We start from the raw sequence: 17,559 nt of genomic DNA, 5'->3' as shown, positions 1-17,559 counted from the left end.
AAAATGTTTTTCATATTGGATTGGTCTACTTTTTAGATGATGGTTTTTTATTGGTGAGTACCTTTTTTATATGTTTAAGAAATATAGCTGTCTTATTTAGTACTGGTTTTATTTTCTTCCTTTTCTCAAATGGACACAATCTTTACAAGGTAAGAAATGAGTTGAATGTACTATTTTTGTAATGTGCTGATTGGTGGATGCAAACATTTCTAGATGAGCGATTTGAAAGTTTATATGCAGCACATTGAAACCACAAAAAAAAGACTTAATTAAGCTTTGGTTTTTGATGTTTGATTTGCATGTATTTGCACTGAATCGCTACCACCATTGCCAGACCACATTGTCTTTTAACATCTTGTTTTGTTGTGGGATCCGTTTATTATTATTATTATTATTAGCTTTAAAAAGTCCATGTTCACTCAGCTGTTGTAGTTACAGTTATCATGGAGTTGGTTATTTCACATCTTTGGTGAATTGCATTTGTTTGAAAATGTGTAAATTCAAGTAATGGTAAAAAAAAAAATTTCTGCTCTCGTGTTCCACATCAAACATGTTTTGTTTTTAATGCACATAGGTCTCATCATTAACTGTTGACCACAGCATTTAAAAAAAAAACTTTATTCATATGCAGTTTATAAACATGACACCAACACTGTCGACTGCCATGCAACATGTCTATTTTTGTTTTTGTTTTACACCACCCCATCATGTTGCATATTTTTTGTTGATATAGACTGTGGTTGTCAACACTTTGTCTCGAGTTAAGTGTGGAAAATAAGCACTAATTTACACGTTTGTTGTTTTTTTTATAACTCAAAATAGTCCCAGATTGAAAGCTAACATCTTGTATGAATGCAACAAAGACCAAAACACTAACACTGATATCAGCTGGTTTACACTTCCTGTTTTGTTTGGGCCATAATACCTCTTTTTTTTATTGATTAAAACTAATAAACACCTTCTGTGTTCATATTTTTAACAGAAAATGTGATGGAAAAGATATTTTGAAAAGCTGAATGGTTTTTTTTCTCAAGAATGCATGTTTGTCTTTTAATTTTTTTAAATCAGTCATGTCAGGTCAAATCTCCATGTTCATCCCCTTTAAAATATTTCATTTCAAAAGGTATTTGATATATATATGTGGATATTTGTGTGGACCTCATTGCTACAGGAATCGATGAACTATCACTTCCTACAAAAAACATGGATCAGTGGCAAAGCCTCTGAACAGATTATGGCATTGTCAAACCCCCCCCCCCCCCCCCCCCCCCCCATGATGCTCTTGAACTGTATTCTTGTTTTTAACAGTGTTTTATGTTTTATAAATGTTGGATCACTTTTTATACCTACTCTGTAAAAGAGTAATGAAACAAACTGAGAAACTCTGCAGGAAAAAGTGAGCATATGACATTTAAGCTAAACCCTCATTCTTGAATCTCTCACATTTAAATATTCTGGTTGATTGGACCTCTTCTCAGGACTGTGCAGGTGTTTCCTGATCATGCCTGTTTGAAGTTGTCTTTTGCACCTATAATTGACCTCAGCAAACTCCAAACATAGAGCAACACCTCAGCACCAAAATCAACCATGAGTGGAGTTCAAATCAGCCAGAATAGGTTGGATTAAACAAATGTATGTGTGACTATGTAGCTGCTTTGTGTGCTGACTTCTCTCCACAGTGGTGAAGGTAAGTGTTTTCAGGTCTACGTACACTGCGGAAGAAGAAAGTCCAGTCCAGAAGAATTTTGGTATCAACCTAGAGCAAGTTAAACTTCAGAAGGAATCAGTATTATCTACTTTTCTAAGTCTAATATTACCTTATTTTCCTTAACTTTTTTTTTTTTTTTTCCCCACTTGAGTCAATTATACCAAAATCTGAACTGTTGGTAAATAAAAACTCGGGAATGACATTACTTAAAAGATCATTTGTTTAAAGAAAGAAAAATGTCATAGCATAGTTATGCATACTGGATCAGTGGAAAGCAATGCAGGACTATACAACTGCGTTAAAGTAATTCATGCTCTTGTTGGTACCCTATGAGTGTAACCTGTGTTTAAAGATTAATGGGGTAATTTTCCATTTTTTATTCCCAGTCAGGACTTGCTATCCTGTAATAAATGTATTGTTTTGTGCTGATTTACAAATCTAATCAGGGAAATGCACTCAGGGGCCAGAACAAACAAATGGTCATTGGTCTCCAAAAATAAAAAAAAACTTTCTAAATTAAGTTTGGTTTTATTGCTTTTCTTTATTCTCCTTATTGATTTATGTAATGCGTGTAATTAGAGTGGGCATCATGTTAGAAGTGCAAGTTAATGGATGACGTCAATGTAGTTAATTCATTGATGCATTGATTGATTTATAGCCTCTGTTTTGTAATATTGAGTAGGAATCAGGAAAGGTTTAATGGAGGTGAATAGATGAACAGTCTAAAATGTAAAATAGACATGAAGTCCTTTGTGTGTTAAATTCACGTAATGCCAAAAGAGAGAAGACAGCTGAGTTAAGGCACAGCAAACATTTTCTTTAAAAAAAAAAATCTTTGGCATCCTTGGATCAAAATTAAATACTGGTATTCTTTCATTGTCGCTGATAAGTTGGAGCTACTTTTTCTAGTGTACTCACTTATGAGGGAGGTAAACATGATTTTAATTACGACTGACCATAATGACAAGAGGCTTTTACATGTGTTTATAAACAACTACAGAGGGGTTTTTTTTACTGAAAGGTGGTTGCAATGTATGTGAATAATGTCTGACTGATTGCACCAAAGCTAAAATGTCCTTTCTAATTTATATGGATAATTCATGCAATGGGTATTTTGATTATCTATATATTTAACGTAGATGTAATTATTTATTCCCTCCTGTAGCCGGAACCTTTTGTCTCGAAGCGTTCCATTCCGGACATGTGAAAATGGGACACTTCCGGCGCTTGTTTCGCTTGCCGGTTTAAAAATGAAAAAGCTAGCTGTAAAAAGCGTATTTTTAATGCTTGAATGGCAGGTTTATTAGATGTGGCGACACACAGTGGATGAATAACTCTTTATAGTGAGTAACGGGACCAATTTAACGCTGTGCTTTCCGTACTATGTTCAAAAAGATGACTGAATTTGGTCCAGATTCCGGGGGGCGAGTTAAGGTAACATTAGCATTTGACTAGTTTAAGTATTCACTCACGGATTTGAAGCTTTTAAACATATATTTTAAGTGTTTTTAATAATAATAATAATAATTTTTGTGATCTTTTGTATTTCCTCTCTGTTTGGTACAGGGAGTGACTATTGTGAAGCCTATTGTGTTTGGAAACGTTGCCCGATATTTTGGGAAGAAGAGGGAAGAGGATGGACACACACACCAGTGGTCTGTCTATGTGAAGCCTTACAGAAATGAGGTTAGACATCATAGAATAGCAACAAGTCTATGAAATATACTGTTTTTGATTGGTTGGTTTATTTGAGAAACATTCACACATAAAACACATCAACATAAATAAAGTTATTACATTGTTCCTCCAGGATATGTCTGCTTATGTGAAGAAAATCCAGTTCAAGCTACATGAGAGTTATGGTAACCCACTGAGAGGTGAGGAGACGCTTATATTTCAGTTATGGAATGAGGAAAAGTGTGTTTTTATCTCTCTTCAATGTGACATTTGTTCATCTGTCTGTCCCGCTCACTGTGTCTCTTCCAGTTGTGACTAAGCCTCCCTACGAGATTACAGAGACGGGCTGGGGGGAGTTTGAAATCATCGTCAAGATCTTCTTCATTGACCCCAATGAGAGACCGGTGAGAGCCACCACTAGGAATCACACATACAGTGTCGTGAAAATGTTTCATAGTGTGCTTTTTGAAGTATGTTACAGTAATGTGTAGTATCATTATGAACTGTAATAGGACATATCCAATAAGTCGCTCTTCCTGTGTCGAAACACTAAAAAGGAGAAATGCCATTTGGTTACCTCCCTGTTTTTGCTGTTAACTAATAGATTTCTTGATGTGTGTGTGTCAGGTGACTCTGTACCATCTGTTGAAGCTGTTCCAGTCCGACTCCAGTGCCATGCCAAAGAAGACAGTTGTCTCTGAATTCTATGATGAAATGGTATGATTGTCCTCATGCTACATCTTATTATCTCAGTAATGAAATTATTCCCAGGTGCTGCTTTTCACAGAGTTTTCATGCATCTGGAACTCTTTTTTTTTTTTTTTTTTTTTCAAAACTTTATTGAAGTTTGCAATGTACAACAAGATCAGTCATTCCAGTTCACAGTTTGTGCAATAGCAATAGCATGGTTTACAGTCATGTGAAGGGTCATTTAACAGTAATAATAAATGCATCTGGAACTCCTGTAACCACATGGCATTAAATGAACACCTCATCAAAAATTGTACATGGTGTTTAACATGTCATCTCAGTTTTAATATATTACAGGACATGTCTCAGGGCTGTTTGGCTGTGAAAAGATACTGTTTAAGAATGAGAGATCTATCTGACTGCTGTGTTTTCTTTCTAATTCTCAGATCTTCCAGGATCCTACAGCCATGATGCAGCAGCTACTGACCACATCGAGACAACTCACCCTGGGAGCATACAAGCATGAGACAGAGTGTACGTATACATAAAGGGAAAACGGCTCAGAAGACATGTTTGGCTAATTCTTGGCTCTGTGGGTTGCCTGGCAACTGGTCCCAGCCAAGAAATAGTCTGACAGTAATACATAAATAAGAGTAGTTCCCCAAACTAGTTCTTTTAAGATGATTCGCTGCAGTTTTGGTCATTTCCTTCCTTCCTGTTTCTGCAGTCGGTGAGCTGGAGCAGAGGACCAAGGAGAAAATGGAGACAGCAAAGAAGAGAACCAGTCAAGAGATCACAGAGCTGAAAGACAAACTAAAAGCCAGCAGAGAAAACATCAACCACCTGAAGGCAGAGATCAGGAAACTGGAAGAGGATGGAGACCACAAGGATCACTGAGAAACAGACAAGCACACACGCAAACATACATGGACGTGACTATTCGCCAGGGCTCTGGACCTCATCCATAGTTTAAAAAAAACACATATTTGTAATAGGTTTTGTGGTTCATCTCAGTTTTTCATAACCCAGAAAAGACTCAATGAAATAAAAATCTGAACTTTGTAAGTGTCATCAGCTTCCTTTTCGAGGGGCAAGGACAAACAAGGATTTTGTGATTGGTTGTTGTTGTTTTTTCTTTTCTTTTTCTCTCTTTTCTTGCCCTACCATGTCTGGATTAGTTGGCTTTGAGGTAGAGTGAAAAAATGTTCATTGTAATTTTTCTAATTGTGTATTCAATGATGTTCGCTTAGGCTTTGCCAAACAGTCTTTGTATAATCCTGCTTCCAGTCTAATTATAATATATTCTGCTGGAATGAGGCTCATTCTTACCAGTGAAACATGCCTATAGTGTTTGTTCCTGCCTAATGAAACATTGATATTTGTGTGAACAGTTCTGAATGTGAAAAGCTCATTCGCTGCTGTTGTTGTTGTTGTTTTTTTTACTGACTTACAGTTTTCTACATAAAATAATTGTGTTTACAGTATTTTAGTTTTTCTGTTGTAATTATGAAAGCTTATTCATACATGATGAAACACAGTTTTTGCACTGAGAACAGTAGTTGCATGTATGGGAGGAAATTTGCAAAAACGGTTCTGTCACATTGTAATGTCGTTAAATGTAGGCACTTAAATTATGTGTCGTCGTCACATGATGTGCCAGAGCAGAGCAGGTTAAACCTTCACGCTTTATATCAAGCAGAGCAAATTCTGACATGAATGAACAATATATCCTTTAACCCTGACAATCCATTCATACATAAACTGAATAACTCTCTGGGTATGAAATGGTTGAAGCAAGCAGAATGGGTTTGAGGGTGTCATGACCTCTCAGCTGTTGCACTCCTTGTGTAATTGCACTTTTAGTTCATGTAAACATGAAGTTTGTACACACGGTGTACACAGCCAGTTCATTTTGGCATAGTTCCTTGTATATAATAGACTTTTGAAGCATAATCATGTGAAATATTATATTTTATTTAAAAAAATATATAAGTTGCAAAAACTCTTGTTGCACCACCATAGACTTATTAGCTCAAGCAGAGATGCTGTGGTTGCCTGGTGTGTTTTCTGCATCTCCATATTTTCTACCACCAAAGAAGTTTGATTCCATGTTTGGCTTTTGGGTATATACAATTTTAATACATCTTAAGTGATTAGAAAATATAAATGCATCTAAAGTGTTTATCTTGTACATCTGCAAAGAGGTTATTTAAACACTTTTTCGTAAAGCCTAAGTGTAGAATTGTCTGATTTCCGACGGTTCGTAAAGGCAACTCGCAGGAAGTTCAGACGCTGTTTAACTTCCTCTCGTGCACTCATGAAGTTTGTGTCCTCCAGCTGGTCTGTAGTATTTCCAGTAGCAAATATGGTCAGATATAACACGATAGAAAGTAATCATTGTTGTGTAAGCCTGTGCAGTTGTTAATGGCGTGTAGCTGTAAGGTTAACAAATATACAGCGCGACTGAATGTAGGGTTAAAGTTACTTCAGCAGTCCTTCTGCAGGAGGCTGAGTTCAAGGTAAGTCTGTAAAAATCGGATTTTATAATTTGACTAAAAAGTCCCGATTGTCTCACACATTTTCTAAGTTACACTATCTCTAAAAACATTCAAATTGAACTTTATTATCTAAGTGGAGCCATAAATGTGTTTGTCCTCGTTTATATTATTTACAGTGCTCATGATAGCCTACATATAAAAATAGCTTTTGTAGTAAACGAAAGCAAATATCTGAAATGAAAAATATCCAAATTCACTGGTTCCAGCTTCCAAATGTTGACTATGATAATACACTTAATATCTTTGGGTTGGCATTTGGAGTTGCACATTGGGTCTTGGTCAACACTGATGACATTATTCACCATTTAATGACATTTAGACCAAACCTAATCTATTAATACTAATAAAAAAAATAATAGTAGCAGCCCTTAGATATAAGACTGCTAACTTGTGGTTTGGGGATAAAACAATAAAGTCATGCATCTCTTCTAGACTTTCAAAATGTGATCAGACCAAATGAAATGCATCACATTTTGATATATTTCGTGATGCTCCAATAAAAAAAAAGTATCCACTGATTTAAAGACATCTTATTCACAATGTAAGTCTATGGGGAAAGTTTTTTTTATGGGTCTATCTTCACGTGAAATTATAATTACACAGTTTGGGCACTGTGGCAAATTTGTTTCAAAGGCCAGCTGTCCCTGGGCCATGAAGGAGACCCGCATGTAGATATAAAGGACTAGAGCCCAACCGATATATCGTCAGCCGATATTATGGGTCGATATCAGCGATATCACATATCTATCAGTATCGGCCTATTTTGTCCGATATGTACTGTACCAATATATTTGTATTGTTTAACTTTACATAGGCAGCATTTTCTGTGTGTGTCTGATCCTTTTTCTTTATTCAAGTTATAGAGTTATATATTCACATAAATTAATATATACATACAGATGTTTTAAAAAAATTTTTTTTTAATATATTGGATTTTTTTCTACTCCTTAAATCCAGTATCAGTCGGGCCCTATAAAGGACTTATTCTAAGGTAGTCTAAACAGCGATTCGTATTTTCTGGTAGGCTACACTAAATAAAACATACTTATGAATATTATATTTAACTTCTGCCAATTGATTACACACTGACCCTTTTAAATAAGACCAAAAACATGTATGATGGGAGAGTAACACAACCAAGAGTGTTCCTAATATTTATGTCATAGTACTTCTCTTTGATTATATAAATATTAGTTTCACCAATATAAACATTTTCCACACAATCTTCAGGATTTAAAAAAAAGTAGGGGTTTACAACATCATCATATAGTGTATTTTTTGTTTCGCGGGAGTTTCTCTGGCAGTCACGTGACCAGAGGGTTTAACACCGACGTCAGAGAAACAGAGCTGGTACCGACTAATGACCCTCACCGTCCAGGGCTGCGTTTCAAAACTCTGTGTCTCACCTCTGAACGACGTCCTACCTGCAAGCATTCACTCTCAGCCTTTTTGAAGCTGAAGTTGAAGTCACTGAAAGACACATTTCTAGTAATGCAAACGGTATTGGAAATGTTCAGTGCACCGTGTAGTTATCGATAATGTTACCTAGCTCGCATCAACGCAGCTAATGTGTGGCTAACCTGCATGCAACAATGTCTCCTCGCTAAAGAAAAACAACTGCTGGTGCTTGTGTTGCGTTCAGGTGTCAGGTAAGTTGACTGAAAATAGTTAGTTTTTATTTTATTTTACCTATAACCACGCCTGTGAGCTGTGTGCTGGCCTTGTTGTATCCAGTGGTATTTTAATATCTTTTCATCTAGTTACATCTATTGTAAATTAGTCAAGTTAGTATTTATATTGCCGGAGTTGTTGCCAGTTTGTGTTTTTCCCCCCCTGTCTTTCTAGTGTCTTATAACAGGAATCAGCAGTAGATTTCTCAAGCTTTGTTTATCTCATGTTGTGGCTGTCAGTATCACAGACACTGGAATAATTCATGTTTAGACTAGTGTGTGTGTGTGTGTGTGTGTGTGTGTGTGTGTGTGTGTGTGTGTGTGTGTGTGTGATAACCGCATGTTCACTCTTAAAAGACACCTGACTCTTTCCTTGAGAGGAATCTGGGCTACAAAATGTGTGTGTGCATTGTGTCATGTGTCAAGTGTCAAAACCCATCTCGTCTCATATTGATTTAACTACACTACAGAGAAACAAGGAAAGTCAGGCTGCAGCGTTTTGTCGTTCATATGACCACATCGAGGCATGCTGGCTGGCTTACACAGATCTTTGTTTTGGTTGTCAAACCCACAGAGCTCCATTGTTGTCCCAGTGTCTGTGTGTAGTGTGCAGTTAAAAGTCCATTCATGAGGCTGAGTGCATCATCAGCACGCCATAACTTTAATGTATGGGGTTCCCCAAAAGGCAGCCAATGCACGGTGGATTTTAATACAATTTTCATGCAGTCAAGCATATATTTCTCTTATACATATGAAGGGGCTGTTATAATCAATATTTGATAGCAATGAAGACCGTCATCCAGTGTGTTTGTTCATGTAAGTTGGTGAAGAAGTCATTTAAGAGTGGATAATGGTTATTAAGGGCGTGTCCTGCACTGTAATTACTGTGGATAATGGCAGGATAGTGGAGGGATGTCATAATAGGCTTGCTGGCACACAAGTGTGTTGATGCACTATGTAAATGTTGTTCTTTTCATACCCTCTAAACTAAAATTTCAGTTTCACATGTTCTTATATTTGCAACTCTTCCTGCAGAGTGGATTCATTCCTTTTTTTGTCACACAGATTTAACCCAAAGCTCATGGAGAAAATGTTTTTATCCTGTGCAAGCCTCTTGTTCAATATAAGACTGAGCTCAGTTAAAGTATTATCGCCGTGCCATATTAGAGGCGGATAATGGACAAGGAGGAAGTAGCCAGTTGCTGCACTGTAACTGCACTGATGCAACAAAATTACTGAGTCATTGTGACTTTTGTATTGATAGTGAAGATCTGTTTACATGTCTTGAATATTTGTATCATGCATGTACATGTGCACACTCCCAATCAGCATTACACAAGAGTAAAACAATGATTTCTGTTTGTTTTTCATCTGTCACACCCAGGAGGCAACTTGTTTCTTCATCTTTCCTCCCCACAAGGGTTAAAGCATAAAAGAAAAAAAAGAGAGGGGCATAATAATAGCAACTAGCTTTGTTTTGAATTCATTTGAATGCAGTGCCGTTAATCGTTATCTGTCTGATTATCCCTCTTTCTGCCTCCATATGCAAACTAGCACCGTTTAACTGTCGGCTGCTATCATCACATTAGCGTTAAGGTCAGTGAATGCAGCCTGCTTGTAACTGGGTGTGTGTTTGTGTGTGTGCATGCTAGGTGTGGTGGTGAGCCCATGGAGAAACCATCGTCTTCAGACAAAGCAGCGCTGGAGGAGAGGAAAGGCCTTGTGGAGGTAACGCAGGCTTCTCATCCTCTCACTGTTATTTGTAGAAGAAAGTATGTGTTCGAAACAAATTTAGTCAAAGGATATGTGTGTTTCTGTAGTTGCTAGCTGTCCAAATATAGTTAAGTTTCATTCCAAGAGCTGAACATTTTACTGCTAGTGTTATCTGTTGATTTTCGTGATGGGATACCTGTTAAAATAATGATTTAAAGATTTAAAAAAAAAAAAAATTTAATGTTGAAAACACCCTGAATGATGAAATAACGTTTAATTTTCTCATGCAAACATTGTTTATTTGACGGCAAATACTATTCAGGAATCCACGCAGAAACAGTCAGCAGCAACACATAAAACAAGTGGCATTTTACCAGCTACAGGATGTACTGAGTATTGTCGGTTACAGGTGCTAATTTCCCACCTTGTTTAAGTTGTCGTAGGGATTTTAAACAGACTCCATCATTCTGTGAGTGTGTGTGTGTGTGTGTTTGTATGTATGTATGTATGTGCACTTCAGGATGGTGAAGTGCTGCGAGGGGCTGAGGGTGGTGAAGCAGATCCTCAGGCACAGACCCAGAGGAAGAGCAGCTCCTCCCGTTCCTCCCGCAAAAGCTTCCGCCTGGACTACCGATTAGAAGTAAAACCCCCACCCCACCTCCCCCGTCACACATCCTGCAGACTAAAACCTCCGCCCTCTACCTGAAACACAGCCTTCACCTCAAACCTCCTAATTTCCATATACGCCCTTTCCTGCTTAGGTTTATGCACTGAAACAGCAGACATTTTTCAACCTTTATATAAGGGGACTAATGTAATTGTTTAACTTGATTTGCAGGAGGACGTGACCAAGTCTTCTCGAGACAAACACGGCCGCTGGACCAATCCCTGGTCCACATGGCGGTTCCCTTCCTACACCACCCTGCTCAGGTTCCTGTTGTGGGACAAAAATCACAGCAATGTACCAGCTAGTAAAGAGGTGGGTAATTATTAGAGATTATGTAAAAGACAAACAAACAGGGCTTCATTAAATTAGTGTCTGATGGGTCATGGATGTTTTATATGTAACATTTACTACAATATATATATGATTCTACTTGTATTCTCTTTATAGTGATGAGTGTTAGAGGACGTATTTCCTACCTCTGGTAGAAACGTTGCCCCTTTGTCGACTCTCACAGCCCACAGACTATTTATAGCACCTAGTGGAAACGTTGCTGAGCTCAGTAACGGCTTAACAGGCTTCAAAGGCTGCTTTCACCCAGCTATAGGAAAGAATTTAACCCATTAATTGCATTTGCTGATCAGTGTTTTTACTACTAGAATAGTTGTTTAAAAAAAAATTCAACAACCAGAGAGGTCATGGGTCAAATGTTTGATGATGCAAGGGTAGCTAACAGTGTGTTTAGGATGTAACCTCTTAAGCTGCATCTGCATAAATACTGGCCAGATAGAAGTAAAACTTAAAGAGCGTTTCAGCTGCATGGTCAGTGTTATTCCATTAAAGACATCAGAATCCCACCTCAGCTGTTTATCTTCATGATGTTGCAAAACATTGGAAAAAGTGGGGATAAATCTTCTGTCTCCTTCTATAACCTCCCTGTGTTCATTCCTCTTGTGTTTCTTTTACCCTCTATTCTCCGCCTCCAGGTGCTAGAGAGTGAGCTCCCAGTGATGGAACCGTATTTTGTTAATAACCTGGACCTCTCTGACTCCAGTCCAGGTCTGAGAGTCACCTGGCTGGGTCACGCCACAGTTCTGGTTGAAATGGACGGGCTGAACATTCTGACAGACCCAATATTCAGCCAGAGGGCCTCACCGGTCCAGTTCATGGGGCCCAAAAGGTACAGAGGGCCCCCCTGCACTGTGGAACAGGTTGGTATTTTTGATGAATGATTTCTCATCATCACAAAATTTGACCCAGATCTCTGTGTCTTTCATACCTCTCTGTTGTCTCATGTCCTCTCCCTCCCTCTCTCCCTCCACACAGTTGCCCAGGATCGATGCTGTCGTCATTAGTCACTCTCATTATGATCACCTGGATGCTGGATCTGTGGCCAGCCTTAACGAACGCTTTGGAGGGGAGCTACGCTGGTGCGTGTGATGCATTAAGAGATAGCAGATGTGCCTTTGATGTAAATGAGGCAAAAGAACAAACTTTAATATTAAGTGTGTGTGTGTGTGTTTCATAGGTTCGTGCCCCTGGGTTTAATGGACTGGCTGGTGAAGATGGGCTGTGAGAACGTGATGGAGCTGGACTGGTGGGAGGAGAACTGTGTGCCGGGTCATGATGATGTCACATTTGTGTGCACACCGTCTCAGCACTGGAGTAAACGAACCGCAGTGGACGATAACAGAGTAATTGATTTAAATGATTAATTATTGATTAAGATTGTATTAATTTGTTGCTTTTATAGCATTTATTTGATTTAAATGATTAATTATTGATTAAGATTGTATTAATTTGTTGCTTTTATAGCATTTATTTGATTTAAATGATTAATTATTGATTAAGATTGTATTAATTTGTTGCTTTTATAGCACTCATTTGATTTAAATTATTAATTAAGATTGTATTAATTTGTTGCTTTTATAGTATTTATTTGATTTAAATGATTAATTATTGATTAAGATTGTATTAATTTGTTGCTTTTATACCATTTATTTGATTTTAATGATTAATTATTGATTAAGATTGTATTAATTTGTTGCTTTTATAGCATTTATTTGATTTAAATGATTAATTATTGATTAAGATTGTATTAATTTGTTGCTTTTATAGCATTTTTGATTTAAATGATTAATTATTGATGAAGATTGTATTAATTTGTTGCTTTTATAGCATTTATTTGATTTAAATTATTAATTATTGATTAAGATTGTATTAATTTGTTGCTTTTATAGCATTTATTTGATTTAAATGATTAATTATTGATTAAGATTGTATTCATTTGTTGCTTTTATAGCATTTATTTGATTTAAATGATTAATTATTGATTAAGATTGTATTCATTTGTTGCTTTTATAGCATTTATTTGATTTAAATGATTAATTATTGATTAAGATTGTATTCATTTGTTGCTTTTATAGCATTTATTTGATTTAAATGATTAATTATTGATTAAGATTGTATTAATTTGTTGCTTTTATAGCATTTATTTGATTTAAATGATAAATTATTGATTAAGATTGTATTAATTTGTTGCTTTTATAGCATTTATTTGATTTAAATGATTAATTATTGATTAAGATTGTATTAATTTGTTGCTTTTATAGCATTTATTTGATTTTAATGATTAATTATTGATGAAGATTGTATTAATTTGTTGCTTTTATAGCATTTATTTGATAAATTCTTTACATAAGTCTTTCAGTCAAGCATAAAACAGCAGCTTTAACTGAGTTTTTAGTTCAAATGAGATTCTTACATAAAAAAAAAAACACGTTGGGTCTTTTCTCCCAGACTTTATGGGGCAGCTGGTCTGTTTTAGGTCCGGATCATCGCTTCTTCTTCGCTGGCGATACCGGTTACTGCCCAACTTTCCAGGAGATTGGGCGACGCTTTGGACCGTTTGACCTCGCAGCAATTCCTATTGGAGCTTACCTGCCCAGGTACTGTATGAAATGTACACACACCTTACATGACACATCCACACTTTAAAAATAACCGGCAGAAATGCAATCTCTATAAATTCTAATATAATTATCACTCTGTTTTTTTCAGGGACGTGATGAAGGGGCAGCATGTAGACCCAGAGGAGGCTGTTCAGATTCACGAAGACCTTCAGGCCAAACAGTCTGTGGCTATTCATTGGGGAACCTTTGCCCTCGCCTATGAGGTAAGACTGTCTGTACGGCAAGTATAGTTATTTGGTTAACGACTAGCTTATGCTTTGGTGCAAGCCATGGATTATCATACAAAGATTTAAAAATGATGAAATGGGGGAAAGTGTTATGGTCCATCAACATGCTAACTATCATTTGGATTTGACTGGAAAAGTCTGCGTCACTGGTTTCAGAGGTGGAGACATAAAAGCCAGAGAGTGTGTTTTTATAGGAGGTAAAAATGCTTTTGACACTTTTATGTTCTGGTAACTCAAACCAAACAAAAGCTTCATTGTTTGTTAAGCTCCATGACTATTTCTACAGCTAATGCGGCTTAATGTAGCCTCCCTGGCTTGCTGCCCCGATTGGAAAGTTAGGAGAGAGCTGACAAAAGCCAATACACTGTTGTACCGAGTTAAAATGAACTTGTTTAATGTATGGCAGTGGTCATGTACAAATCTGTCTTTAATACACCCCCCCCCCCTCTCTCATCCTCCTGTCCCCCTTCTTAACACAGTACTACCTGGAGCCACCGGTTCGTCTCAGAGAGGCCCTGGAACAGAAAGGTCTCAAACCAGAATCCTTCTTCACCTTGCATCACGGGGAGTCTCGCCTCGTAGCCTCACAGAGCGGAGACGTGTTTGATTGATCCTGTCTGTGGCTGATTTTTAGATTTGTGTCTATAACAAAAAGTGCAGAACATTTTGTTTGAAATGCATACACATATTCAGCTTTCAATGGAGAAAAAAAAGAAAAGAAATTGTTCTACCATACTGTTTACACTGCCATAATCACAGCAGGCAGCACCACCTACAGCAGCTGTGAAGTCACTAAAAAACATCTTTACATAATGGAGTACATGTTTTTTAATTATTTAGGGCAAAGGTCAGCACTTAATACTGTGAGGCCAGTGTTTGCACAGTGTCAAATAAGATTTAGATCATTCCAATAGTTTCTTTTAAATCAGTATCAAAACAGAGAAATTAAGCACAGGTAACAAAACTTCACCTGTTTTTATGATCCCAAAGAAGAATGTTAACAGCTGTCAATAATTACACTTAGAACATTTTCTGCAGTTATTTTGTGTTTTCCATAAAGTGATGATTTGCATTTTGCTGCACATTCATTTCAGAAGAGGTTTTTGTGGTTTACATGCTGCTTCAGAAACCTTTCAGCCTTGAGGAGAAGAGATTTCTGGACCGGAGGAGAAGGTTTAAAAACAACTGCTGAAAAGAAAATCTGTTTGCACTTACATGGAACATGAAGTGCTTGCTGTTACTATAGTAACCGGCTCTCTTTTGGTGAAGATTGTTACGTTGTTAACACTGCTGAAACATAAACCGTCACTATCATGCTGGACTGGAGACTGCAGTCATGCACAAAGTCGGACTTCTTATGAGCTGTAATAGAGAGAGAGATTGAAATATTAGAAAGTTATTTAGAGTAGTGATTATCTGAGATAATGCAAAAAGGTATCCTATTTTACTCTGAATGTATTCGGCCAACGACATGCAACGCTGAAGTGTAACATCTATCTCCATCTAACTCCCAACCGCTGTATTTTAACAGAAGTTGCAGCTGCATGCAGACGTTGAGCTGGGTTCAACTTCATGCACTGCAAATATAGTGGATTGTTCCTGCTTCAGACATTTTTGTTTCCAATGCTCGGAAACCACAGCACAGAAGGTGTTTTCCCTTATCTTTGAACTTTCTTTAGAGAGCAACAGTAGAATCATTTTAGTACTTGATTTTTCAAGTGATTTCTTGTTTAAAAAAAAAAAATAAAAAAGTTGTATTGCCATCTTTTCAGTTAGAATGGAAAACTAGACAGCAGCACAATGTTGAGCTTGTTTACCATAGTAGCCTGATTTTAACTAAAAGGTCAAACTGGCTAGTTTTTTTTGCAATTGATCTTAAATTTCATTTTGCTTGTTTTTTTTACTGTCAATCTAAAGCTGAACATCCAAACAGTGCTTTCAAATGTGTTAACGAAACAAATCTGGGGGATATTCTAGTCTAGTCATAGTATTTGTACAATTTGATCATTTCTAACTTTGGCGCCTACTAGTGGTAGATGTTGGTAGACACGTTGATTCAATCTGCAATACTTCAGTGGAGATTTTGCATTTTACACAATGAAAATAAGGCATGTGAAATGTTTTCTGGTTTTTTGATTCTAGCATTTTTATTGGCCTTTTAAACTGTGGTGCCCATAAAAAAAATACAATGTTCACACTGCCATATACCACATATCATATAATGTCAGTAGGCTGGTGTGTATTCTACTTGTGGAGATATACAATACAATAAATATGAACTGTTGAATGAATCAGTTTGGTCAGTGTTTATGTGCATGAATATTATCTTTAGTGTACTGCTGCTAACTGCTCTTAATGGTAATTGAGATTAAAATGACTGTAAAGCCGTTTAAGGCCACTTGGTGGGTTTTTAGCAACAGGAGCTAAATTAAGAGAAGTATGAGAAGCAGACAGTGCTTGTGTCATCATGCTGAGGGAGTAATTAAGAGTTAGTGAAAAGGTTGGGTGGCAGAGGGGAGAATAATCATAACTGTCACTTTGTAAGTATAAATGGTAAATGGGTCAATGACGTATAAGGATAATAAAATAATAAAAACAAGCATATCTAATGCAGTAGTTCAAACATTCAGAGGGTTGTGTACCTGAAAATTCATATTACAATTTGAAGTTAAGTGATTTTAGTGGGTTTTTTCAAGATTAATTGGCACTGGCCTTAAAAAAAAAGTCATGTGGTGCGACCATGATTCATCTTGAAATAAATTAATTTACTTAACATGCTTCACATCTTTTTTTTTTTTCTTTTTTTTTTTACAAGTTTTCAGTAATATAAAGTGTTTGGAAACAAAGTATTTGCATTTTTTAAAAATTTTTGTAAATGATGTTTTATTTATATAAGATATTTCAAGATGAATCATGGTCGCACCACATGACTTTTTTTTTTAAGGCCAGTGCCAATTAATCTTGAAAAACCCACTAAAATCACTTTCAAATTTATAATATGAATTTTCAGGTACACAACACTCTGAATGTTTGAACTACTGCATTAGATATGCTTGTTTTTATTATTCTAAAATTGAGTTGTTGAAAATCCTTATACGTCATTGACCCAAATATAGCTGATAAGTTTTTACACTGGGAAAAAAAAACTTCCCAGCTGCTGGTTGAAGAAAAAAAAAAAAGTTATGGGGGAACTTTATAAAGCTACTTTTCCTGTCTTGTCCATCTAGCCGTTAAATCAAAGAGGAAGAAGAAAAAAAGTTTTTACTCCAGACTCTTAATGTGTCTAATCAATGAATGCAAACCAAACATATTGAGGAGAGTTAACCCTCCTGTGGTCCTTGAGTCAAGTAAGGAAGGGAGGAAGAAGGAAGGAAAAGAGGGAGGAAGGAAGGAAGGAAGGAAGGAGGGAAGGGAGGAAAGGAAAGAAGAAAGGGAGGAAGGAAAGGAAAGAAGGAAGGAAGGATACAAAGAGGAAGGAAGGATACAAAGAGGAAGGAAGGAAAGCAGGATAGAGGAAAGAAGGAAGGGAGGAAGGTAGGGGGGAGAAAAGAAAGAGAGAAGGAGGGAGGGAGGGAGGAAGGAAGGAAGGAAGGAAGGAGGGAAGGAAAGAAGGAAGGAAGGTTGGAAGGGAGAAAGGAAGGGAGGAAGGAAGGAAAGAAGGACAGGAAAGAAGGAAGGGA

At 36.8% G+C, this 17,559-nt stretch overlaps 2 protein-coding genes across 3 annotated transcripts; both read left to right on the top strand.

The window, feature by feature from the left end:
- Positions 1-2,933: 2,933 nt before the first annotated feature.
- On the top strand, positions 2,934-5,767 carry yeats4 (YEATS domain containing 4). The gene is made up of 7 exons (XM_062444171.1): positions 2,934-3,142; positions 3,275-3,394; positions 3,519-3,585; positions 3,695-3,789; positions 4,013-4,102; positions 4,522-4,609; positions 4,803-5,767. Exons 1-7 carry the CDS (start codon positions 3,092-3,094, stop codon positions 4,970-4,972), a joined length of 681 nt encoding a protein of 226 aa, XP_062300155.1. The 5' UTR covers positions 2,934-3,091; the 3' UTR covers positions 4,973-5,767.
- Positions 5,768-6,385: 618 nt separating this feature from the next.
- On the top strand, positions 6,386-15,607 carry napepld (N-acyl phosphatidylethanolamine phospholipase D). 2 transcript variants are annotated; one of them, XM_062444167.1, is made up of 10 exons: positions 6,386-6,594; positions 9,956-10,031; positions 10,537-10,656; positions 10,855-10,995; positions 11,667-11,891; positions 12,007-12,110; positions 12,209-12,374; positions 13,480-13,628; positions 13,741-13,855; positions 14,359-15,607. In XM_062444167.1, the coding sequence occupies exons 1-10, from the start codon at positions 6,500-6,502 to the stop codon at positions 14,488-14,490; spliced, it is 1,323 nt and encodes a 440-aa protein (XP_062300151.1). In that variant the 5' UTR covers positions 6,386-6,499; the 3' UTR covers positions 14,491-15,607. The 2 variants fall into 2 exon arrangements, with proteins under 2 accessions (XP_062300151.1, XP_062300152.1); XM_062444168.1 differs by lacking the exon at positions 6,386-6,594 and adding an exon at positions 7,962-8,282.
- The last annotated feature ends 1,952 nt before the right edge of the window (positions 15,608-17,559 follow it).

The sequence above is a fragment of the Scomber scombrus genome, chromosome 22, assembly GCF_963691925.1.
Source record: "Scomber scombrus chromosome 22, fScoSco1.1, whole genome shotgun sequence".
Lineage (NCBI taxonomy): Eukaryota > Metazoa > Chordata > Actinopteri > Scombriformes > Scombridae > Scomber > Scomber scombrus.
The sequence above is the reverse complement of the archived record's forward strand: the minus strand, read 5'-3'. Positions and strand labels throughout refer to the sequence as shown.